General features: G+C 33.9%; 1 protein-coding gene across 5 annotated transcripts in view; it reads right to left on the bottom strand.

Annotated features, from left to right (window-relative positions):
• Positions 1–2,141: 2,141 nt before the first annotated feature.
• Positions 2,142–27,723, bottom strand: part of MICU3 (mitochondrial calcium uptake family member 3) — a 47,431-nt gene continuing 21,849 nt past the window's right edge. The window contains exons 7-15 of one of the 5 annotated variants that reach the window (XM_048941550.1): positions 25,778–25,849; positions 24,757–24,795; positions 22,598–22,693; positions 18,308–18,408; positions 16,568–16,739; positions 14,357–14,465; positions 13,287–13,444; positions 10,333–10,407; positions 4,391–4,504 (exon numbers count right to left, since the gene is read on the bottom strand). In XM_048941550.1, the coding sequence (XP_048797507.1) occupies positions 10,339–10,407; positions 13,287–13,444; positions 14,357–14,465; positions 16,568–16,739; positions 18,308–18,408; positions 22,598–22,693; positions 24,757–24,795; positions 25,778–25,849 (816 nt within the window). In that variant the 3' untranslated portion in view covers positions 4,391–4,504; positions 10,333–10,338. Of the gene's footprint in view, positions 4,505–10,332; positions 10,408–13,286; positions 13,445–14,356; positions 14,466–16,567; positions 16,740–18,307; positions 18,409–22,597; positions 22,694–24,756; positions 24,796–25,777; positions 25,850–27,723 lie in introns of all 5 variants that reach the window. The other 4 variants (XM_048941548.1, XM_048941549.1, XM_048941552.1 and 1 more) reach the window with 4 other exon arrangements.

A 27,723-nucleotide genomic window follows, 5' to 3' on the forward strand; every position in this document is an offset into this window, starting at 1 on the left:
GTGGGAAAAATAGGAAAAAGTTATGCCATTTCTAACCGTCCAATGGGATTATGCATAATGCAAAAGCCTTGCAGAAATTGAGCCCTGTGGAGTGCAATACCCCTGAAGATCTCTTTGTAAGACAGCTTATCTCAGTGACACCATGTGTTGTGGGCACTGTTGGTTTCTGCCCTTTGGCGTCTCAGTAGAGAACTATCAGTTTGACAACCAAGGATGTGCATGATACAGATGCTTTTATTATTAAAACGGGGTTCTCCTGCAGGCGATTGAAACCTGTTTATACACAGGTAATGCCTTGTTCACACATCTGTTTGAGCATTGTCCAGGAATTAGATGCCTGCCCACATTCCTGCTTTCTGTTGTCAGAGAGCCACAGAATACGCCTCTGTGCAAAGCACTGTATTTTTTTTCTTTCCCCTTCCCAAGAGGCAGTGGGCCAGGTTTTGGCAATTCGTTCACTATCCTGATGAAATTATATAGAAAATGACAGAATTGGAGAACATAAAGGCTTCAGTAGCCTCTCAGGACGTTTGCCACAAACAGGGACTCCTGGATTCCTGTTCTTGCTCCTTGTGCCATGCTTTGTTGTGTGATTTCAAGTGCAGGAGTACTCTATTCATAAGCTATGCTGCCTCTGGCAAGAAGCACACTTTGCTAGCAACTATCACAGCAGCACAAGTCTCTGAATCCAGACTACCATCATTCTGTTCTTCATTTCTGCTCCTGGCAAATACATTGGACCCATGGCAGCCCACATGCAGTTCCATTTTTGCTGTCAGCAGCCTCTAGTGAACCCCTACACTCAGGGCTGCCTGGTTAACTAGTTCAGCTAGTGTTTTAAACTATTAAAACAGTTTGCAGTATTTCTGAATCTCATGCAATTCTCTACACACACTTGTTAGAAAGCCTATGTGACTAATTTAAGGCTCAGTATCTCGAGGCAGATACTGAGATACTGATACCTTACCTGAAAGGTTGGTTTTATTGTTTTTCTTCTTTTACAGCACTGCAGTCAGCAATATACCCTTTTGAATCAAGGTTGTAGCTTCTAAATCAGAGTTAGAGTGAGGCAGCTTCATTCATTCAAAACAGAAATTACACCTCAGGCAAATCACCTAACACTGCTTAACAGTAAACCCAGTTATTAAAAAAGCATGGCTTATAGCTGTAGCTGTTTAAAATGAGGGAGGATTATAAATCTGTAAATGAAAAATTTGCAACGGATGTTATGAAGCAGGAGCTGGAACAGTTCCTGTGCAAGGATGCTCATTTCATTTATTTTTCAAATTAAAGTGGACATGTAAGTACATGACTCAGCTTTGTGTGCTTCAAAAGCAAAACAAAACAAAAAAACAAAACCCCAAACTCCTGACCAGGAGTAACAGCTTATTTGCTTAGATTTAATAGAAACATTTTACTAAAACTCAAATATGTTTAATATGCTGCTATTTCTATGCATGCTTACATATATATAAGAGGTATTTTAAATTACAATTTTTAAGTGAGTACTACTATTTTCTATGCAGCTTTTCTAGTTAACAATAATGTTCACCTGTGGGAGGCATTTGTAAGTCAAGGTAGTGGTAAAGAATTAACATTACCCACTCAAGATTAACATACACTCCATGTATTTAATTATATTTCCGTGCATAAGAAGAACTTGATCTATGCAAGGGCACCACCTGCTGACAGCTTCAGGCTGCCAAACAAAAGCTTTCATGGACTTTCAAATATTGGGGAAAATACTGTACGTTCAGACATTACATACATTAGAAAGCATATGAGCTTTGGCTCAACTTTAAGGGGAGTTCAGACATGGTATTGCTATCGTTTTGCTTTAGGTTCATTTTTTCAGTAGTCAGATTTTGGTCTGATGTTTCTTCTTCTTCAAGTATTAGTTTGAAAGGGTTACTGACAAAAAAACTCCAGACATGTCCCCTGAACATGACAGATCATTCATTTGAGACTGTTTTGTAAACAAAGTGAGAAGAAAAAAAAAAAAAACAAAAAAAAAAAACATTCCTCTATCACTTTTAGGTGGAAAATAGGAAACCAAATAAGTATAGGAAAGCAGGCCCTATGACCAACAACATGCGATTTTAATAATATACACTGCAACACAAATTAGCTTCAAGTGCATTTATTTTGAAATAAAATACATATATTCATATTCTACATTACATATATTATTATTATTAAATATGAAAAAAAATACTCTTAAAAACTAATCTGACATTTTTCACATTCTATTTTATACTCTGTGGCTACAGTTAGGACACATATAGAAAAATGACAAAATTGTCTCAAGCCAGCCATAAAAGCAAAATGCACTGTTGGCTACAGTAAGGAAGGAGACAAATGATGATGGTGCTACTGCCTATTCCAGCAGGAAGACCACTGGTGAGAGGGCAGTAATGACTGAAGAGGAATGAGGGGGACTCCTTCAATAACTCCCTATCCCTTCTTCCCGTTTCTGTCCTTCATCACTGAAGTAGCAAACTGGGTTTTACTTGCACTGACAAGAAGCAGTGAGACAGATCTGCGTACCAAGATGATACATTGAATACTAATCATTCCCTAAATCAAACACAGGGATTATATCTTATCCATGTCCTGCTGTATCAATTCAAGAACCCCTATACAAATATTTTCTGATTCTTTTCGTATTGTCAGTAGCTTAAGGAGGTCAGGGTGGAAATTTGGTATTTACAGTGAAATGTAAATTAAAACAGCGTCCTTCAAAAGCTTTCTGAACTCACTTTTTCTTTAAAGCTACATTTAAAAAGACTAATTAGCACTTCTAATTAGCACTTTTTTTTTTCTTTCTCGAGGGAAAGTTCTTAAAGAACATTCTGCTTTTCATTTTGTTTTGATTTTTAAATAGATAATTGTTACTATTAAGTAGTTCTGAACACAACTGTACTTACATAGATGCTATATATTCTTCTATTTGCATGTGATATAAGATGATATTTGAACAATGTGCACTAAACATAATTTCAAAAAGTTTGCTTACAATCATTTGGAGTAATAAAAGATTTCACCAACTGTAGAGGTTGGAAGGATCCCTGGAGATCATCGAGTCTAAGCCCTGTGCTAAAGCAGGTTCCCCACAGTTTTCAGTGTGAAATATTTCAAGGCATAGATTGTTCCTATACAAATACAGATGTATTTAGCATCCAGTCCACCTTTTCAATAACAATATAAAAACTGTGTTCATGTTTCTTCAGCTCTAACAGACAACATATAATAGTCACCTTGAAAGGGAGTAAGGAAAAAAAGCACTGCTGCAGAGTAGCAAAGAAAAAAATTAAGAGGAAAACCCAAATGTAACAATGTTTTGATGACTGTTTCAGTATTATCTAAACATACAGGGTATGAAAGGTAAGGTGGCTACTGACTGCCTGTAGTCTCCATCACCTTAGTAAGGTCTAATTTATGTCTAGTATTTGATCTGAAATATTTAAATATTAGTAAGTGTTACTCTGTGCTGCTGCATGCACTCATATTTTGTTTTGCTTTTTAATTTGGCACAAACACGAGTTGTTTATTTTTCAGATGCTGCATTCCAGAGTACTGAATTAGACAACTATAATTTCTACTCAATGCCACGTCTTCATACAGAAGTGCACTATTCACAAGAAACACAATTTTACTCTACCAGAAATATGTAAGTGAATATACACATGGAAATAAGGTTTATAATAAATATCATAAAGTGTGTTACTTAACAGGAATTTGAATATTTTTACTTCCCTTCAACATACTACGCATAAGACATCTTAAAATCAGTACAATTTTTATAGGATTAAGTTAATAAAGATAATAATAAGACTTAGAAAATCTGAACATTATAGTTCATACAGTACCTCTCTTAGGTAAATACCTATCTTTCACATTATAATCAATAATTTTACCATAACAGCTTTGTTAACTTCTAAGAGTAATTTGTACATTCAAATTCATATGTAATTTGTGACATAAAGCATTCTCATTCCCAATTTAGCACAAACATCTAGTAGTGTTCTTCTGAAAGCAAATTCACAGTCTAAGTTGATATAGCCAGTTTCTCTCCATTGCAGAAATGTTTGTTTATTCAGGTGTAATACTCATTTTTGTTTTCCTGTATGTGAGAAAGATATCTCAAAATAATAACAAACATTCAAAACGCATTCTTATGAAAAAGACTTGTGCCAATCAGACTACAGCTCGTCATTTAAATGAAATACATACTGAAAAGTGATTGTACGAATTCTACACTTTTATTGGAAAAGCAGTCCTTTGTTTTCTACTGCAACTGGAAGATTCATGATCCACCTGGGTTAGCCTGTTCTTCAACCAGAGTTTGTAAGAATAAATATAGTTCTAACCAGGGCACATAATCCTGCTTTCTCTATCTCAGCATATCTCGTCTCCGAAATTGTTTCCATAGATCTCTGAGATGTTCACTGGTTACAGTCATCACACAAGAGTAATACTCCTTCCAACCATACCTGGGACTCTCCTGTGAAAAGTGAAAAACATACAATTGGAAAAAGATATTTTTCACTAAATAATACATTAAATTTTACTCAAACTCGTACAGACTTGATATATGTTTTAGTACTAAAATCATGGAAGATCAAATACTTCAGTGGCCCAGAGGTACTTAAAGTAAGGTCTATAAATCTATAAGTAGGATAAGTTTTAAAAATACATCCTCACCTCACAGTACACAATTAGCATTCAACAAAAAGCCTATTTATATCAAAAGCTTTAAGAGAGCTTCCTCTTCATTCATGTCCTACTCTCTATAGTTTTGTTTCCTCCTTCTCTGTGTTGACATTGCAGTAAGAAGTTTGCCTCTAGCACAAAATAAAGAAAATAGAAAATTACTGATGTTTATGAAACTGAGGCATCATGAAAAGCCAAATAAAATCTAGGTAGATTACATGAATGCTTCTTTGCACTAGGTCACCTTAAATCCTAAACTGCACTGGAACACAGTAACATTAAGAAGTGCTGTGGTCACAGATGCCTCATCCCTACAAGTGTTCAAGGCCAAGATGGGGCCTGTGGCAATCTGATCTACTGGAAGGCATCTTTGCCCATGGCAGAGGGCTCAACACTAGCTAAGTTTTAAGGTCATTCTGTGATTCTATGGATAAGTGAACACTGAATAGAGAGAAATAATGGTCCACACCTGGCCTGGGAGTCTCACTAGGCTGCATGCTGTCTGCAAGAAACACCAGATCTCCTTATTTCTCCCATTATGTCACACTTTTTGATAGCACATACATAAAGATGGAGCAGGATTAAATATTAGAACAAGAAACAGGATAAGGAAGGAATAGAAATTATGTACATCACTCCAAAGCAGCCCTCTTATTTATCTATAGATAAATTAGAAGCATTTACAAATAATTTTATATTGTAATCCATCAGTATCTGGAGGCAAATTGTTAAAGTGCCAAGGTGAGAGATTGTCTAATAGTTAGTTTTGGTTAAGCAGTGTGAGGTTGCTTAAAATACTGTGCCAACACAGCATATTAAAAGTAGCTATTACAGAATGAAGCCTACGTTCCATATATTCTTATTACTCATCCTGTACAATTAAAAACACAGAATATTATGCAGAAGTTGTAAATATTCAGAAAGCAATCTAATCACACTATATAACAGACTTCAAATGAAATATTAGAAACAATACTTACAAGAATGTAATTCAGTTGAGATTTATGATCAATTTTATTAAAAATGCAGGACTTGCAAAACGCATTGTGTTATTTAACAAAAACACATTCAGTCGATTAATCACTGCTCTAAGATACGCATTTCCTTTTCATTTTAATAAACAAGTTCAGAGGAATACTTGTGAAAAGCAGTAAAAGAAACACTGAACCACATGAACCGTTCATTTACTTCTAAAGGTATGCGACATCATTGTATCTACTCTCAGTGTACTAAACCTACAGAAGTAACACATTGCTCACACTCTCTGATATTTTCACATTCCACTGGAACATTTTCCTACCACTGTATCCAGTTATGTTCTTAAGGAACTAGTCCCTTTTAGCATCAAAAGTCTGAGTTCTGTAACTTCCAGTCATATTTGTAAGATGAGTAAGGTATGACTATCATACATTTTTCTCTTCATCTATTTCAGAGATTAATTAAGTTTAAAAGAAACCAAAGAGGCTGTCACTTCTTTTTTCTGATAGATGTATTCAACCAACATGTCAGAGAAGTGTGAAAATGAAAAAATTTCATATCACTAACCGCAAGACAAAGCAGAAGACAGAAGATAGCAGTTTACTGTTGAAATTCAAATGAGGTTCTGAATTCACACTAAAGTCTTCCACATCTTTCTCAAAATGAGATTTTCTTCCCCAGTAGTCCCCTTCCTAACCTTTTGTTTTTAACTATTATTACTGCTTAAAAAAAACTTATTGAAGATTTAGAAAGTCAACAGAATTAAGACTAGCTAGCGAACAGTTCTTGTAATGCAAAAATCTTAAAAAATTCAAGAACGTGTTGGGATATACATCTCAATTTCTTCACAATTATGACAGAATACTTATCTTTAGTAATGTAAAAGTCAGCAAAATTGGAATTACATGTTAGATCTCTATTACAGTTACTGAACACATACATAGTTTAGCAAATAGCACTTTTAAATGGACTGGAATTCCTACTGAAGTTGGCTTCTTACATCCTGCTTTAGAAATTACCTCTGAAAGGGCTCTGTTAAAAATGTCTTTATAGAATCATAGAATGGTTTGGGTTGGAAGGGATCTTTAAGATCATCTAGTTCCAACCCCCCTGCTACAGGCAGGGACACCTCCCACTAGATCAGTATGCTCCATCCAGCCTGGCCTTGAATGCCTTCATGGAGGGGCCGTCTACAACCTTGCTGGGCAACCTGTTCCAGCATCTCACCATCCTTACAGCAATGAACTTTTTCCTAATATTTGGTCTAAACCTTTCCTCTTTCAGTTTAAAATTCATCCTATTGCTACATGTCCTTATAAAAAGTCCCTCCTCAGCTTTTCTGCAGACCTCCTTCAGGTACTAGAAGGCTGCTATGAGGTCCTCTTGGACCCTTCTCTTCTCTAGTCCAAAGATCCTCAACTCTTCTTTCGGCCTATCCCTGGTAGGAGAGGTGCTTGATAATCTTTTTCTCTTGGACAGCCTTTTCTTAAAACTCTCAAAGCAGAGTTCTCTTCTCAATTCTGTTTGCCAGTTCCCTGCTAATGTGATTTCTATGTTCTCCCTATAGGAGAGTAACTGCTGATCCCAAGACAAGTTCTGTGCCCTGTAGCAAGATCAATGTAGAAAAACTAGCTTTGCAAGAATACTGTCAGCTGCTTGGATCACACTGAGCTTGTGTAGTTGATCCCCAAGGACAGATTTTAATTATTTATTATAAGGGTATAGCATTTAGCATTCTATACACTTTGAAGTAAAAAGCATTAGTGCAATGTGGAGATACACAACACTGAGTGCCATGTACTGTTTTATACCATTTCAGTGTGCCAATTCAAACTACAGTGTAATCAGTGTGTATTAGTATATGTATTAGCAATAAGTATGCCAACTATCTTAATCTCTTTCATCAGTTCTAAGTTTACCACAGAAAGTATATCACTTCTCACTTTAGCTTCAAGTTTCCATTTCCATTAACCAACATTTGCTACAAACTTTAAGAAATATTAGCAACAAATTTGAAAAAAAATATTGTGAACTATGTACCATTTTAAACAACTCAGAATAGCTAACAGGATATGTTAATGTAATTCATCACAAGAGACAAGGAGCAGTTGCTCAAGTGACGAGCAGTAGCTGACAAACATGTCTGCAGGGAAGAAGGAGTTTTATGCATATGAGGCTTATACTGCATTCTTCACTGCGCAAGGAACAGCTATTTGATAGATACCAGATAGATACTAGAAGCATTCTTGTTACTGCACCCAAGAGAGCTACAGGCGCGAAGAGGAGCAGGTTAATAAGCCACTTCCATACTACTGCCTGCAAGGCTGCCTGTAACCATGCTAGAGCACTCAATTAATTTGGCTTCTCTGTGCTGTCTCCCAGCACATACTGTAGACATAACATTATTCAATTTAAAAAAATTTTCCTTGAAAATAACTATGTATTATGCAGAGTGACAAAATCTCCCACTGTAAATCTGTGTGTGTGTGCATATTTGTATAGATTTATTTAAATATTTATCCAATTTATTGCATCTCAACAGGCAAATGGATTAATTTATTGCCTAAACTCAGGTCTTTTTCAAGGTGTTTAGGCATTTGAACTTTATGCTTTTATCACAATCTCTCTTTTTGACACCAAAGCTGATTTTATTATGCTTGATGATTAGACATAGGATTTTTTCACGTCACTGCATTTTGCTCCAGTCACTCACATATTATTCACTGAAATTATTAGGAAAGCATCATGGCCATACAAATATTTTGACAATTTCCTGCCAGAGCTGTTCATTATCTTTAAAAGTTTCCAGTTTAAACAACATATAATACATAATTACAATGCAGACTGTACCTGGCAATGTAAAAAAAAAAACCCAACCTAACAAACGGCAGAATCAGTGGGAACTCAGAAGGACTTTGTTATCTTGAAGATCTTTTCCAACCTCGATAATGCTATGAGTTTTAAAGATATGGGAAAGGAAGAAAGGAAATTCTGTAAGAGTCAAAAGTTTATTTCAAAAATGTATCTGAAGCCATTAATTTCCTCTTATGTGATTGTTAAGTAGGATTACTAAAATGTTGTTTTAACTACTTCATTGGTCATCCATTAATCAAACTGAGAAACAAGATGTTCTGTTTGTTAAGATCAGATTTTCTTTTTTATTCCTTGTGTATTAGTACAATGCCTCAATATTGACGTTATACTGATCACATATTATTAGGTAATGAAAATAAAGAAATACTAATACTTTTTTTTAATTGTTATTTTTCTAGGTAGCAGTATAATGTATGCAGATGAAGTGGAATTCTTGTCTTGTTCTATGAAGACAAATCAGGCACATAGTCATGATATAACCCAGGCTATCTTTACTGCTGCTTTTCAAAACATCACCCTGTTCAAAATATATGGGAATTTCTAGAAAAAATGGTATGAAGACTTCCAAAGATGGCTGGGTGGGATACATGGCATGCTATACCACAGAAATGGGACAATAGTTTAAATACATTGTCTCCCTCTTACCTACCTTACACAGAGATTGACAAAAGAAAAACACCCCTCATCCTTAAAGCCATCACTTTATATATAAATAGGATCCAAGAAAATTCAGCTGAGTATAGCTAGACTGCCTGCTTTTCTGCCATGGTGTTTCAAAGTTAGAGAAGAAAGACTTAAACTAGAGGGATTTAAAGATGGTTATTAGACAAGAAGTCTGAGCCTAATACTCAGAATCTGAGCTTAAACTCAAAATTTAAAACATTTGGGGAACCTGCAGTCAAAACTATCTGGGTCAAAAGCACATGAGATGCACTGGCTGCTCTGGTCCACTCACTTTGTCCTTTCCCATTGACAAACATGGGACCTACATTAGCTTTCAACAGTCTTCACAGAAGCTGCTGCAAACCCTATGGGGGAAGAAGTGCTGGCACCAAAAAAACTGTAAACTGCAAAGTAGCCAACTCTTGCTTTATGTAAGGGAGTTCAATATCCAAGTGTCTACTGACACATTTCTGCTGCATCCACAGTGTGACTGGTAGTTTCACAATGTGACCATAAAATATCCATACTGTAGTTTTTACACTTCACAATACATTTTAATTTGAATATTCACATGGCAGATATATAGAAACAGCCAAGATGGTCACGTGTGGTCACAGTGCCTGTTTTTAAAACAGCTGATATAGAAAAAATTGTGCAAAAACATTACTGCTTTTGGAAGCATCTGCATACATCAAAGTAGAATCCAATTACTAACAGTCTCTCAAGGAGAAAAATCTGTTTTTCCAATCTTCACTGGTAAATATTTATTAGGTAGAAGTAGTTGATAAATTACTGAAAAGATGATCACAGGACAGACAGAAAAAAAACAACGAAAACTACATAAGAATACTTTTCCCTATCCTAAACATAGCACAAAATTGCACTTGGCTCACAAAACACTGACAGCATGAATTATTGTCAATTCCAGAATAAAATCCTAACACTTCAGTCAAAAACACAACACAACATTTTGAGCTGCTACATTGCTTACAATAAGATAACCTATTCTTGAATTCTGAAATGGGAAACGAAGCAGCAACAGTTTAACATTCAGCCATTCCTGCAAGCATGCCAGCACACTCAGACTGGGCAGCTAACACATACCGTAATTTATCTGCTATAGAGTTCCTTCCTCACGCAGGATTTGAAAGTAGTATACCTCTGTATAGGTTTGTAGCCCTGTGGAGCAGAAGATGGAGAAGTGCGCAGGTGCAGACAACACGTGAAGGCAGCCAGAGGTAAGCATAAGACAACAGTATCATGAAAATACAAAAAATGACTTTAAATGACAAATATCTAGAAGATACAGTATAGTAGGTTCTGGGTAAAATGGTTATTGCTTAGTCATTATGGTCCGAATCGTTCAGGTAAGAAAAAGGAAATTTGTAATGGAAAGGGAGTCTGTTTACATATGTTTAAACTAAAAAAAAAAAAAAAAACGTAAAAAAAAAATTAAACCAATCAGCAAATCATTTCTGAATATTTTTGTAAGTTTATGGCAATACTCTGACTGACCACTTGATGGCAGCTTAGTACACTAGTTTTTTTTCAAAACCAAACAAAGTTTCAGGTTACGATACTGTGTTTCCAATAGAGAAATTTCTTCAAATAAACTCCTGAAGACATTTATTTTCTCAAAACATACGTCAAATCACAGGTATATGTCAAAATGAATATTTATCATGTTCTTGTAAGGGGCAGTACCTGATTCTCTTTTAAATTTATGGCTATGCTTTTAAATAGGACAAATATGATGCAGATCTTTTAGAATCCCAGTTTCACCACACCTGTGTAATACTTTACTTTTCCTTAGTATCTTTTCCTTAGTATATCATTACAAAATGTCCTTTTCTATAACACATGTTCTTCTTAGTGAAATCTGTAATTACCTCAAGGTTCTTCTGGGCAAACGTTTTAATAAAACAACCATTTAAAAAGTTGAATTACTTCAAATTACAGATCTGTTATCATCTGTTATTTTTGGATTTTTTTTAGAATGGTACCCAGGAACTACACTGATCTGAGCAGACAATAACTGTAAGTTATTTAATATTAAAATCAGGCATTTAAACTTCATAAAAAGGTTAAAATTCTGCCAAGGCAAAAATTTCCATGTTACTAAAAACTACTGCACAAATGGAAATAATGTTCTTTCTTCTGTATAACATATCTGACCAAATCTTTATACAGATTCAAAACATAGTTATTAACAAAGATTTGTTAGTGATTTGTTAGTTTTGATTTAGCACAAGACAGTGTCCAAGCTCACCACGATGTAGGAGCTAAAAAGTAAACTTTCGCTTAATCTAGCATTAATTAAATTAATAGCACATTAAATATTCTAAAACTTTTCATGTATGAATAATAGGATGCAATTAATGACACTTTCCACCAATTAGTTCTGGACAAAAAGTTCTTGTGCATTCTCTAGTCCTCATTCTAAAACTAGATGGGAGGAGAAAGGTGTTCTTAAAATAAAAAGGAGGATTTTTACAGTTTTATTTCACAGGCCACTACAAAAAAAAATCAGCTTTGTGTGAGAAAATCTTACTTGAAATGACAATTGGTAAGTTCAGTACTGTAACTGTCTTGGAATACTAAAGAATGATCTCTGAATAATCAAACAAGCCTGAATGTCGGTATGTTTAGCAAAAACAAGATTGAATATGCTATTTCTGGTCACTGAACAATAGGACTAAATCATATCTCCTTCTCTGCAATCCAGGAGATATCCAGTATCTAAATAAAACTAGGCATGATTTATGAAGGAAAGTGCTACTCATCCACACATCCTTGTGAATTCTCCACAGCTTTTTATGGAGTTCTCTAGAATATTTTAAAGAGGCCAAGGCAAAAGTAATATACATGCATAAGTTTAAATAGCATTGGATGACATAGATTCTCAGGGACTATATGTGATCTCTTTCATGCATTTTGTGGAGTAAAAAACATGTAAAACATTTACAAGAATTGCTTAGAAAGCAGACTGTGTCCTGGTTAAATTAACATACAGTGGCACAATTGAGAAACAATTAAAACATATAGCTGAACATCTTGAAACAGTTATGAAACAGTTATCACTCCCACATGATAATAAAAGGATTTGAGGACCAACAAGCAAATAAGATCATCACAAGTGCAGTGGTTGTTACCCACACTTTTAAATTAGATAATAACATTTAAAAAAAAAAAAAAAAGAAGTAATCTAAATAGACTCAACAACACGGAAAATTTTAAAATTACATGTAGAAAGCTAATTTTGTGTGACTAAAATTTCATTACAGAAGTAATATACTGAAATGTGAATTATAGATATCATCATACACATCTTTTGGAAAAATCAAAGTTCAAAATTTATGTCTAGCTAGCGGGCTAAGCTGTAGGTAAGAACAGCACTTTGCATTTGATTAAAAGTGTTAACAGCTGTTATATGGACAAAGAACTGTGACTTTTATTGCTCATACTTTTTTTTCCCCTCTGCTTCTATACAATTTCTTACACTGAACCTGAAGATGGCAGCAAGGCCTACACATTCACCTAGAGGAAAAAGTTGTACATGTGACTTACAAGTGGTTCCTTATGAACATTTTCTGCAAGTAATTTTCTGCCTTTGAACTTCTTGTAACTTAAAATGATAGATACAGGGTTAAGTTATCAAAGCAACTTTGAACCACAATGTAGTGTTTTTCAGCAGAACCAATTTAGAAGACAAATTGTCTATTCCCTGAAAATAACCCAGCTGTTATTACTATCCTTGTCAGAGCTCTTAATGCCAATCTATGAGTTGCACAATACAGAAGAAATGACAGAATACAGTATGCAGTGAATTGATCATCTGTTTGATTAGTGTACTATGTTCTGTGTTTTGTATTACTTTTTGATTAAAAAAAATAACCAAGAATGCCAGAAGGTATTTATCTTACAGACTGCTTTAGGATTTCTATAAAATGTTTAAACATATGAACCACTGATTTGCAACATATCCATGTCACAGGTCAAATTAAGAAGTAGTAAGCAGTAAAATCAATGAATATAAATTTAAAACTTAAAATCCTTACCCTAAACCCTCGATTAAGTCTATCTTTCATAATGCCAATAAATTCTTTGTAACTCAATTGGTCATCTCTGTCGACATCAAAAATCTTGAATACCGTGTTCACCAAATGTGGTGAAAGCTTTACACCTGTGGCTACATAAACAGCACGCTTGAATTCATCTACATAAAGAAAACATCAGAAGAAAAAATAAACACAGAAATTTAAACTTTGAAATCCAAGCAATCTTTTAAACTAAGTTTTCACACTTATGCATTAAAATAATGAAATTTGAAAAACAGAATTGAATTTCATGAATCTAAGACAAATAATTCTCAGCTATTATAAAATAATACATGCAATATCAAATATTTTGTATGGAAGATAACAGTAGATATACTACACTATATCTAATAATAAAACCAGAAAATCATATTATAATTAAACTTACGTTACATTTATGCTGATGGCATTTACTTAACTGACAGAACAAAAGAAATAGAACTTAGGAAATAAAACATAGAAAACCATATATTCCATTAGTAAAGCCACATGAGGTAGGACTACACTGATGCTCATGTGTCAGACTTCACTGAGATGCTACCTGGGGTGAGTACACAAGCTTGACCACTTCAATTTGCACTCCCCCATGCATTAAGGATTTTAGTTAGCACACACCTTTCAATTCCCACTTACTGATTTGTGAAAAAATCTGTCCCTCTTTGAACCTTCTGAATCTGTTTCCTTCCACAAACTTTTCAGCAGTAAGTTTCTGAGACCCACTATGTAAAGATGCTCTCACTTACTTTAAGCTGATCTCTTACTAGTGTCATCGATTGCCTCTTAACTCTTGTACTGATTTGATGTCAAACTGTCCTGTATTCAGCTTATCCAGCACTCACATGATTTTATAAGGCTTTACTGTACCTCTTAAGACTGAGACTTCTCCCTAAGCTCTTTTCAGAATTTTACCTGAGATGCTAAAAGGACAAACTAGGAATGAAAAGACATCTTCCTCTCTATTTTAGTCAACGGCTCTGTATTTTTGTCAAAAAAAATTGTTTAAAATTATCTGACTTTTTATAAACACTTACCTTGACCTATGGAACGACTTGCAAAATTATACATTTGCATTGCAATTGTAAAGTCTTCTAGGTTGTTTAAGAACTGGAAAAATGATCTAAATTCATCAAAGGTGATACCCTAATGAAGAAAAGAATGTGTATTAGCATGATTAAAAGTATCAGTAGCGACAACAAGGGAATAAACAAACCTTGCCTCTACATAAATCTACTTCATTTCAGAACAGATACTACAGTCATTGAAATAAACATGTTTGTACTGGAGTCAGTGAAGTACAGAATTTGGATCTTGTAAAGAATGAAAGATGTCTTTTCTATTTTCCACTACAATGTATAGCAAATTCTTATTGAAAATACAGCCAGAAATATTTCCCTCCTACTTAAGTCTATCTCAAAAATTCCAAAAGGATTATTAAGATATGCCAATTAACACTGAGAATGAGTCTAGGTTTGTACAAATATTGTGAAGCCTACTAATGAGAACCACTACAAACCACTGTTATTTATGTGTATGTGCACTCACAAAAGGATGTGGAATTAATAAACGTGACCTAATGTAAGCACTATATTCTAAGGAGAAGGTTTTACACATCCAGATTTAGCCACGTAGATCTCTTCAGTTGATGCTCTTAAGTCTTATATTGCAGGGCCTCTCCAATTAAAAAAAATCTTTTCCATTTTGACCAGAATTCAGAATTTCTTCTATAAAATGCAAAGGTTTTAAATAGCATTTTTTTCCCCTTTCCTTGTGGTATTTGCTCTTCTTTTCTTTCGTCCCAGCTACTAATCCAAAGACATGATAATTTACTGCTACATCAATACTGAAAGATTCTTAAACAGAGACTTTGGATAAAGCCAGGACTGAATTAATGCTAGAATGGTATTAATCTCATCCTTTCCCATCCTTTGTACATAAAAAAGGATGTGGTTTATTTATTTTTTATTATTTGGACAGATCATATTTTACTAGAGAAAACCATTATATTAATGTACAAATTATGTTAAAATTCATGGAATTTCTTTAGGAGCTGGTACTTGTGCTAATTTCAGGTGCCAAAATGAATCACTAGATGCTTGGCATCCAGTTAGTAAAAGGAAGAAAACATACTGAGAGCAGGCAGCATGCCAACTGAACATTTTAACATGACTACATGCATGCCAAGTGACATTTCTTCCATTTATTTCTATTCCCCAATCATTAATAAGAACCACACAGCCATCATTAACTATATACAAGTGATCCACTGTTAAGACTACATACAGCCAGATAAAGTGTGTCAATGTTATTTCTGAAGAGACGTTACTCAGGTGGCAATATAAAAGACAAGTAAGGGAAAGAGGATTTTTCAAATACCTCATTGCTAGAAATTTTTGTTGTTGTTGTTGTTTGAATCTTATTTTTTTGTCACTTAAACTGAACTTGAATGTAATATAAAGCTTAAAAATATAACTAAATCACATAACAAACTATATTATTTATGTCATTTACTATTCTACTTTTTAGTCAGCAATTAACTTGAGAAATGTAAAATGCACAGATTAGGAATAGAATAAATTCCTGATGCTATAGAAATCAGTGACAGAATCTCAGAATTTCAGTCCAGCAAGGTTATGTTTCCATCCTGAGAACACTGGGACTAAATGCTGTGGCCCACTACTATCCTAGAGTGGTTTAACCCAGCAAGCAGCTAAACACCACACCACCTTTCACTCACTCCCCCTCTCTCAGTTTGGGAGTATATACACATATATATGTATGTATACATGCACATACACACATACATATATGTATGCATACAAACAGACAAAATGAGAGGCATAAAAACTGCTCATCTCCTGCCGACCAATGCCTAGCGTGTCTCCAGGCAGCAGCAGCCTCCCCAGCCAACACCCCTCCATTTTAGGCTTTTTTTTTTTCCACATGGTGTCATATGGTATGGAATATCTCTTTGGCCAGTTTATGCCAGCTGTCCCTGGTTCTGTCCCCTCCCAGCTCCTTGCACTCAGTCAGCTCCCTTGCTGGCAGGACAGCAAGAGAAACTGAAAAACTGAAACATCCTCGGCTCTCCACAGCATTGCTCAGCAACAACTAAAACTTGGGTGAACTTGGGTGTGTTATCAACTCTGTTTTTCTTGTAAAGCCAAAACATAACATCACATCAGATGCTATGAAGAAAATCAACTCTGTCTCAGCTGAACCAGGTCACCTAGTTAAACACTTACCTTTTCTTCAGGAATCCTGCAGCGCATGTTTTCCAAGTAACTTGATGTATTTTCTACATTGGTATATCTCAAAAGAATATGTGCAAAGTCTTCCTCACTGATAGTGTTCATCCCATTAGAATAGGAAAGGAATTCTATTTCTAGAACCTCAGTTTGTAGGTTATCCATAAATCTGAAGCATAAACATGAATATGGAAAATCAATAATATTCTGTATTTTTACAATTCTTGTATAAGCATATCCATTAAGAGACTTGTAAAACACAAAGCCTAACAGTATGATACAAATTATTTCCCTTTTTGAAGCACTGACTGTACATTTGTTAATTCCATCCATTCCCATATTGATGTAATTTCAAATCAATGCAACAACCTTCAAAGATGCAGAGTTTTAGCAAGGATTAAAATAAATTACAAATTTAAGGATTACGTAATTTCCATCTTGTGTTTGCTTAATTGTTTTCAGTGGGGCACTGAAAATTTTTAATATTTTAATTTATAATTTTAATTTTATATTGGAATTTTTAATTTTTATGTGCTAGACAGAAAATACCATTGGATTGATAATTTCTCCAAATCTATTCCCCATTTATTTAACTTAGATTGAGATTAATCTCACTTTTCTCTCTGTAACAACCTAAGTAGGATGAGCCAGCTCTTCCAGCCTTTCAATATCACCTATTTTCTTTTCAACGCTTCACTTATCTTGACATTTCTATGAACTCTTTTTAATTTAACAACACATTTGGTAAATTCTGGACACCAAATCTGGCTAATGAACAAAACAGCTGGTTACAACTTACAATATATAAAAGGAAATATAACTTCCCTGATCCTGCTTTATGTCCTAGCTATACTACCAATGACAAAAGTAGTTCTCTGGTCATGGTACTGTCCTGGCGCTTAAATCCACTGACTGTCAACCACAACCCATACCACTTCCCTCTTACAGGTCCCCAAAGTACCTGCCTTCTCAACACTGTAATGCTACTTCCTAATATATGACTTGACTTTTAAGAAATAAAATCATCTCAAATCAAAAAGATGCCTACGAAAAAGTGTAAGGAAAGCACAGTATTTCCCTGAGCCTCCAGTTCAGAGATTTTTTTCAGCTGGAAAAGTAGTTCTGAATAAAACTTGATGGATCTTCTTTTGTGAATATGACTAGTAGGTTTTGACCTCCATGGCATTCATAGTATATTCTGGGCACTGTAACTAGATTTCATGAAAAAAACACTATTTTCTGTTTTTTTGTTTTGAACTTAGCACATCGTGATTTCCCTTGACAATCCATAATTATTTCTATTGTATGAAAAACAATATATTCTTTGTAACGTACATGATATTAAGGGAAAATATTTCCCAAACATCTGATTAATTAAAACACACAGATAAAATAAACTATAAAGACAATAGATATTGGTACATAGGAAGCAGCACTGATGCAGGGCTTTTTATATACAATCACATAATCATTGAATATTCCATGTTGGAAAGAACCCACAGGGATCACTGAGTCCAGCTCATGGCTCGACACAGGACCACCAAACAACAGACCACACCTCTGTCTCATTGTAGCTTTTATTATATTACTCTATGTGCAGCACAAAGGGAAAATAAAATTTATATCCTATACACATTATATACACAAATACATAAATTATGTGTACGGTAATATAATACACATTAATTAGAACAAGCATGCATTTCTTTAAAAGTAATTCATAAAATTGAGACTTACCTATAAAAATCTTCGAAGTTCAGTTCAGCTTTTCCTTTCTTGCCAAAAAAGTGTACAAGCAGTGTTGTATCTGACAGTGAACTTGCAATATCATCAGTACGCTTAAATATTAGAATTAAAGAAAAAATGTATAAAAAAACATGACTGGATTACTTACAGAATGATAATTTAAGAATGCCTATCAACACAATAGATCTTTCTATAAAAAGATTTTGTGTTTCATGTTCATAGTGCTTAAAAAGATTTTAGTATTAAAATTTGTTAAATTAATTTAATCATATAAAATAGCATTTTTCCACACAAAATAGCATTGAGTTGTTAACTGCATTCAGTAGAAAACACATCAGCACAACAACCTAGTATTATGGATGCTGCAATGAATAATAATAAAAAAAAAAAAGCATAAAAAAAACCCCATAAACCCCTGAGGAAAAAACTGATCTAATCAGTTGAGCTAAATCACAAGAATAACTCCCTTTGTACAAAATCTCCCCTTCTTTCTACTGGACAAATATGAAGATATTAAAAAACTCACGTCATGTAATCTTATATTTTCTTATATTCTATGTTATTTTATACAAACTATATATTCCATGAATACTCAATAAGGTGTACTTTATTTGATTCATTATCATAAACAGCAGATGACTACTGTTCAAATCTTACTGTCAAATATATTAAAAGCAAAATAAATATAAAAATAAATAAATAAATCCATGGAGTATTTTTTTTTTAATTCATTCTCCTAAAAATATTCCTAAAAATATGTTGTCTCTGCATCAGACATCAATTACTTTTTATTTTTTAATGTGTAGCAATACCTTTGCCTTAATAAATAACTATCAACTTTGAACACGCAGACTTATAAGAGTGGAAGAAACAAATTTTGAGCATCTGTTACCACATGACTATTATATGCGTGCATTTAACTTTTTTACTATATAAATATCCCTACAGCATCTATGTATGTGTATTGATCTTACCTTTTTTACAAAGACTCTTCAGATATTGAATAGCTAAAAAAATCAGTCAGTAAAATAAGGGTCTTAAACAAGCCATTCTACCATTAAAATTACGTAGTTATGGACAGTAAGAAAAAATATAAGGCACTAACACCACACTTTCCTTTTAAGATCCAAGAGCTAAAGAAGTAAGAGGAAAACTTTCCTATACTATACTATCACCAGTTCAGGATTCTCAAGATTGTATTTCAATTACTTCAGCTTCCTCCTTATTCTCATATTCTTCTCCAGGGAGAAATAAGATGACATAGGATATATACAAAGAGAGATTTCAAGTTCTTCATTTAAGACAGTGAGCAAATTAATTCAGAAAACTTATCACTATTTGTCTTTCAATATTGTAATCCTATACTACAGGGCACAATACACTGAAACACAGATACCCTGATTTCTTATGTCTTTTAAGCAATTAAATCTCTAAGTACATTCAAACAATTTCCCTCAAGTACACTTAAAAGATATCAAATGTTAAATTACAGCCTTTCATCTTGCAAAAACATTTCAAACCCTAAGACTTAGGCTGCATTCACCGATATGTAAAGAACCATTTAACAAATACAATACGTAAGTTTTTTTGTTTCTTTGTTTTTTTGTTTTTTGTTTTTTAACAATTCCCATTTGGTCAGCCTCACTAAAAGACCAACAAAAAACCCTGAAAACTTCAGCCCAGAAACTCAACCCTGTGTACTTCTCCATAGAACTGCAGGGAACTGAAAACTATGTCTTTACTCCTTTTGCCTTGGTAGCACTATATAAATTCTCTCTCTTAAGGGCAAATGAAAAAGCTTTAGTCATTTAAAGCTATTGTTTATTGTTAATAATAAGTTTTCTATTTTACATCAGTGAACACGAACCTGCCTGCATATATAAAAACATGAGACTACTTTGATCAAATATATTTTAAAGTCTTTTAAATAAGAATGAAAGTTTTTGATTAAAGGTCTACTAAATTTAATTTAAGCTCATGAGTGATGGTCCACTTGCAGAATCATATTCCAAGAATGAAATATGAATATTATGCTTTAAATTAATGAGAGCTTTCTTACTGCAAGTCCTTGGTTTTTCAATAGTTATCACAGCCTTACTCACTTCCATTTTCAGTCAGCAACTTAAGCATAAATTTACAAGCCAAATTCAGTGCAATATTCCAGCATGATGGTGTAGTTGCTAAATTAGGTAGCAGAATCAATACTGTAAACTGCCCTTGCAAAAAACAGTGTGAAGACCAACTTTTTTTTTCCCTAGAAAGACCTTGTAAGTTGATTCTCACAACAGTAAACCATATTTACTCTCTTCTTCCACTTAGACAAGACCTTCTCAAAAAGCTATGAAACAACACAGACTCCAGTGTCAGCTAGGTTTAGGCTACTTAGTACAGATGGCTACAGAATCACTGAGATGGGAGAGTACCTGGGAAAGATAAGAACATGGATGAAAGCCAGCTGGCTCAAACTTAAAACAAGATAAAGACTGTTGTGGTGAGAAGAGAGAAATTCTCAGTGGAGTAAATGAAGGACTTAAGATTTTTCTTCATAAAATCATTTATAAGTGTGCTGTAAGACCTGTTATACACTTTACAGACAACTTAAACCAATGTTTAACATAGCTTTTATTAAGCCTCAATGACATTTTAATTTACAGACATCAGTTGGAGGCATTCAGTGTAAAAATTATCTCCAAATCAAAGCCCTGTAGAGATTACCAAGTATAAGGCCATTTATACTTGGGACTGAATTCATGTCAGCTGTAGATTAAGAATAAGACAATTCAGAAAATTTGTTTCCCCAAGTTCCTTAAATAGCCGATGAAATGAGAGTCCCTCTCTCTTCTCTCTGTCTCCCTTAGCACAACAGACAGGAACTCTGGTGCTCTGGACTCTAATATTAGGTGGCTTAAATAAGGACTAATAACTGGATTAATAGTCCGGGAACTCATCAATATAAAAGCAAGGAAAGAAAAATCAACTATTCTAGCTTAATGGAGGATCATTAATGCATTATTATGAATTATTAACTGTAAGTATTGGCTTGAAATTGAGTTCACTAGATTCAGGCAATTTATTTATTTATGTTTCAGAAACAAACAAATTCTAGCTGAGAGAGGTACAAAGAAGGTGCATTTGATACTCAGAAAATACACGTTCTATCTTAAGAGAACAATCAATGACCTTGTTTTGTTTAGCCTACAATAACAAAAACTGAGAGCTATGATCGTGTTTATAGACATAACCATAATTAAGAAGATGAACACCAAAGAATACAAAAAAGCCCTACTGAAATTAAGTAATGACAGACTGGTGTAAAGAGGCTATGAGTAAATTTAGCTCGGTGTTTAGACAAGGTTCATCCAGGTCCTCAGATTATAAAATATTTTCTGAAGAGAAACATTAATTGCTTTCAATATGAAACATACATTGCTTATGAAGCAAAGGAAAGGACTGTTTTACCCTGAAGGTTTTTCTTTCAGTTCCATGTTCTCTCTCATTATGATCCTGCTTATGAAGCGTGCGATTTAAGAGTAGACACATGACACTCAGTGAAGAGATTGCTGTATATCCTTCAGTGCCACATTTAGATAAGCAATCAACTTCACCATACAAGGCATATGAAAGTTTAAAGGATCTATCTTCAGATCCACTTTAGTTATTCCAAAACAGGTCATGAAACAAGAATCTTAACAGAATTCAAAGAACTATGGAAATGAATTAGGCAGCTCAGGGATATGGCTAGTCCTCCATAATGATTCTGTAATATTAAAAAAGATTGACAAAATATGTCATGTTATACTGTAAACATTTCTGTTTCAATCCAACAGCTGCATGGTAACTGTTTTTTTGACAATAAGCTTGGATAATATACATTAAAGAGTACATTAAGGGCCTAAAGATTAAATGCTTAACAGACTGCAACTCTCATTAAGTTGTCTCATCACTGGAACAAGCCTAAATGATAAAGTCTTCCCGAATGACTGCTCTCCCCATGAAATATTGTTACTGTTACTGTTAGAAAATGCTTCCTTACAATAATGACTGAAGAGGACTTGATTTTGCAATTCTTTCAAAAGACAACTTTATCTTTACTTGGAGTAATAGCTTTGAGTTACTGCACTGCACAGAACCAAGTCCATTACATTTGAGAACTTTCAGGTTTAAAAAAAAAAAAGTATAATGAAGAAAAAACCCAAAACACATAGAATAGGAAAACAATGAGAAGAAAAATAGATAAAATAGCAATATGTTTATGGACCAGAGACAGAGGTTGCCTTATACCTCCGCAAGGTCTGAAAAGAGAGCTTGGCTTGTGCTACGTCTCAAAGTATCCCAGTAGCTTCTGGGGACAAGGTCCTCTCCTTCTGTTTTAAGAACCTGCAGAAGTTTCAAGAAGGACAATAAAATAACAGGTAACAGACTTTAAAATCTTTTCTAATTGATCCTCAGAAACATGGCTCAATTATTTTGCTCCAACAAAAGGAAATTTCTACATCCTTTACATCACTTTGTACAACAGAATACTGGTTTATTACAGAGATTTGATTTTTACTTATACTGCAGCTGTGTCAAAATGTATCCCGACCCCACCTTCTCAAACAAAACAAATTAGAGAAAGCACAGATCAGAATTATATTTTTACAAGTACATATGAAAACAGACATCTGAATTCAACATTTTGCTGTTGTTTTTTTCCTCATACATTTGTTTTGCCAAAATGTGTTACCTTCTTATGATATTAAATTTATTTCCTTATTGGTCAAAATATAAAAGCCAGTATTCAACTAGATACACTAAATTAATTTCTCAGAATCATTAGGATGACATCTTTATAACAATGAGGAAAATTAAAAATCAAACCTAATAAAGCCCAACTTTAATTGTAACAATACATATCAAGAAAACACTGTGTGCATCTAATGAACTAAATTGCCTTATTTTAATGAAAAATAAACATACAGTCTCTCCAAAGGAAAAAATGATTACCATTTTGCTTTAGACTGGACTGCTGAGAAATGTGTAACATATCATTATCGTGAAAAATACCATTAGCATTGAGTTAAAGGTTTACTGTCTGTGTATTTCACTAAATGACAAACATAGAAATATAAATATATGGAATTCTCTAGATGTTGAAATATAGTATGATTTCTACTCTTCATTTTCCCTTAATGTTCTTCAGAACAATACCTCGGGTAACAGGTCTTCAATACACCTGCCATATTTTCACTAGTGATATAGTTACATGAGCAAAGGTATTATTTAAGAGCTTTTAATAATGCAGTGGGGCTCAGTGCATATGGGACTGTCACATATTAATTTGTCTCAACAGTATTTTATATATATATAAATAAATGAATATGTATATGACTGATTATATAATCTACTTTTTTTTTTTAAAATAAAGTTCAATACTACAGAGGCAAGCAATATTTCTGCACTAAGTTAATTTGCAATTTTACAAAACAGAAATAATAATATACATTGAGAAGTGAAGTCTTGGTTGCAAAATATTTGCTGGAGGGTATTTTTTAACTTGCCTGCTGCTTCTAGAAGTTGTTATTTACTTTCTCCTCTATCCAGTTCCATTCAACTCTTCCATGAATTATCATCAAAGAAATATGACAAGCTACTGGGAATAATGCCCTTGCTTAATATATACATTCAGTCCTAAATTGCTCAAATAAAAAAACTGGTTTATTTCAGTGTGTACAGGATTAGGCCCTTAGGGCTTCAGTTTCTCTCTAACTCTTACTTATCCCTTTTATATCTTCTAAGCCATGGGTAGGAACAACACCTTCCTTTGTTATGCATACAATTCTGTAATATATTTATCTTAATTCTTTGCTGAACTTAGTCATTTTAGCCAGTAGAATTAGTATTTTATGGCATGCATACTTTCATTACATGCATCTCATCATCATCATCATTTCAGTTGGCATTTGGCTAGTAAAAGCACTCATGCAACACATGCAGAACTAGTCTTAACAACAACTGCAGTATGCACCAGAAAATGACTTGAAACAACCTAAGCAAACAAGAATACAGAAATATTTAAACCACTTGAATCTGCACTGCATGCATTGTTTTTGCTAAGTCTTGACACTTCTCAAATAATTACAAATGTTTTTAAAGATGAGGAAAAGGGCCTAATGCATCACTTGTGCCATTTCCCAGACAGTTTAAGGCTGTACTTCCTTGGTCTACAGCATCTTCTCCTATGCAGGTCATCAACAGAAACTGAAAAGGAAACTACTTTTCTGTTGAAGACTTTCAAAAAACCTGAGGATCCATTTTCTCTCTTGCCAGTTGTAATTAGTACTTGTCAAGTACTAATTAGTACTTGACTTGAAAAAAGTAGTAAATACCCTTAAAGCATACTATTTCAATTCACTGGTGAAGACTGCATAAAAATATTTAAAAATATTTAGAGTACATACACTGTTAGTAGGAGTATGATATCCATAAAGTTGAATACGCTGACATACAGCAAAAATGCGCCAAGCCAAGTATCGCATGTAGGTGTGAAGACAGAAAGAAAAAATAAAGACAACAGAATAGGTTAGGATATATTTTACATAGTATCAGATTTTAAAATTTATTTTTGAGGTGACAGTAGATAGAAAATGGTTTATTTTTCATCTTATTCCTTAAATTTTTAAACAGAAGTAGACAGTTGAATAGAATGTTATCAGGTGGAATGTTCCATTTTGTAATCATTACTTTTTCCAAACTGAAGAATTTTCACTGTAAATGTGAAAATCTCAAATGAATGTTTGTTTTTTTTTTCTGCTGTGGATTTGACAGAAACTGGACAGAAATTTGTCCATCAATAGAAGTTCCTGCTACTGCTGCCATTGTTCAGACAAACCACAATCTTGTCTGTTTCTGACTTACCTTTCTCACACACGCACTAGACACAAATTTGACATTAAATGAGCATTCAATGTTCCACAAAAATCTATTCACATAATAATAACTAAAAATATTTGGCATTGGTAACAAACAACATTTAATATAAAAATAATTATGAATATAAAGTCTAACTTTGCTTATCACCTTTTATCATCTATACTAAAACTATCACAATAATATCAAGTATCAGGATCAGCATTTCTATGTTAACAGTTTTCCTAAGTTATGAGAATGGGAGCATAGTTTGCTTTTGCTAAAGAAATGTCTCCCTTTCATAGACAATGATATTGAGCCATTACTACTCAGTTTTCCTAGATTTATAGATTCCAAATGGAATCCATGCTACTGTCCTTAGATAAAACAGAATATTCTAATTCTCTGTTTTCAAGAACCACTTCACTATTTTCCCCAACAACTGCAGTAACTGTTCTTCTTATGAAAAGAATTTGTTTCGAAAAAGAGAAAAGTGATAAGTGAGCACAATACATCACTGCCCTAAAGATAACAAAGTTGACTACCAGCTACAATTACTCTAATTTTACTTACCAACATTGCACGTTTTTCTTCATCTCCTTTTCTTTCTCTCTTCTCATTTTTTTTCCTGAAAATCTCCTGTAGCTACAAAACAAATAATTTTGTTCTTGTATAGCTTTTGGACTATTTCACATACATGACAGTCATTCTCCATAGGTAACATAGCATGCAGTATGAAAATGCAGTTCTTCAATAAAAATATCAATTACACTTTTTTGTTTACATTTGTGCCTTCATGTTCCTTCTCTCATCTTAAGTGTAAGACAGAGAAGCAAAAGGATTTTGTTTTTCACAAAATAAAGCTAACTCTATTTGGAAGCACAATACTCAGAACATCTTCTTTAGCTTTGTATTTTAGCCAAACTACGTCTGTACTGGCCTACAAAAAGGGGGAGTTCCAGCCTTTTTCACCTCCTCTAAGCACATCCTTTGTTGTCAGGTACTATTTAATACAGCTGTGCAGCTAAGCAGTCAGCTGGATCAATCCTTTTTACATGTTAGTTTCTAGACAGATCAGTTCTTACTCTGCTGGCACAAGCATGGGGTGGAAACACCTGGTGGGGGCGAAATATTCTCTGTAAGCAGCAACAAACTACTCAAGAGTAATTTATCAAGTACCTTTGTTTTTTCAAGTCTGTTCAAAGAACACTTTCGAGTCTTGTAAAATACTTCTTTTACAAATCTCTTTATATTAAGAACTTTAAAAGTGACTTCTGAGACAACCTCAAACAAAGGATTCAAAAAATACACTTTTATTTTTGGAAATCACAGTCTTCATGTTATGATCTGTACTTATCTTTGTAAGTATCCATAGTCTTCAAATGCTTTTGTTTATAGTAATACCTTTGAATATTTCCAAACCATTAGAAAAAAAAGTGTATAGTTATTTATTTTTCACAGCAGACAGAGCACTACTCTGGTGGAACTCTGATGCCATCTACCAGTGAATTTCTGCTTTTCAAAAACTGCATGAGAAAATGTTATACTGCCACTAATCACAAAACAAGCCAAAGAGAGCATGCACTATGGCTGAAAATTTGTTCCATCCAGAATATGGTATTTTCAGAACCAAACATCATGGTGTGCAAATAACGGTAGCTTAATTACACAGTTGTGGCAGTTGCTTCATAGACTGAAATCTACCTACCATGAGATAAAAACACAGTACTGTAATTACATGCATACAGAGCTCCACATGGATCAGAACGTGATCAGTAAAATGCAATGTGTTGAAAAACTCTGCAAAAAATTTTTCCAAATTCAATTGAATAAAATATTTTAGAGATGGTAGATAACTAAGATAAAGGGATCAGGAAACTACTGCTGAGTTATGACAGTGAAAAACCACATGAATGCAGCATTTAGAGACTGAAGTGCAAATGCATTTAAAAATAATATTTTATGGATTTCCATATCTTTATAAATTGTCTCTAGTGCAAGCACAGACCACAATATTATCCTTGTCACTGTACCTATTTTTAAGTACAGGATCGATTTACAGATCATGGTCTGTCTTTTCATGTTTTTTTACAAACTTACAGGCACACAAACTACTGCAGTGCACCAGGATAGTCATAAGAGGACATTTACCTAGATTGCCTAGAATATTACAGATGGAATATTAGTTTGCAACTTAAAATTGTGGAAAGAAGTAAATGAAAAGACAGAAGCAGAAAGAAAATACCTAGTGAAAAGTGAAGTGACAAGCCATCAAGTAAAAGAGAAGAGTGGCAGTAATTGAAAAACAAAAAACAAAAAAAAAGAAAAAGAAAATATCAAGGGAAAAAAGCAATGCATCCTTGAATGTGTTTTCCCTGCCACTGAAGCAAAGAGAGTAGGATTCTGTTGCATTCACCACTAAAGCACTTGCTAAACTTCTAGAAATGGATCTTTTGTTCAGAATGAGTGCTATAGGATACCAGTGAGTAGAAAACCAAATGTGAAAGGATCTAGGAGTA

The sequence above is a fragment of the Lagopus muta genome, chromosome 4 (genome assembly GCF_023343835.1).
Source record: "Lagopus muta isolate bLagMut1 chromosome 4, bLagMut1 primary, whole genome shotgun sequence".
NCBI lineage: Eukaryota > Metazoa > Chordata > Aves > Galliformes > Phasianidae > Lagopus > Lagopus muta.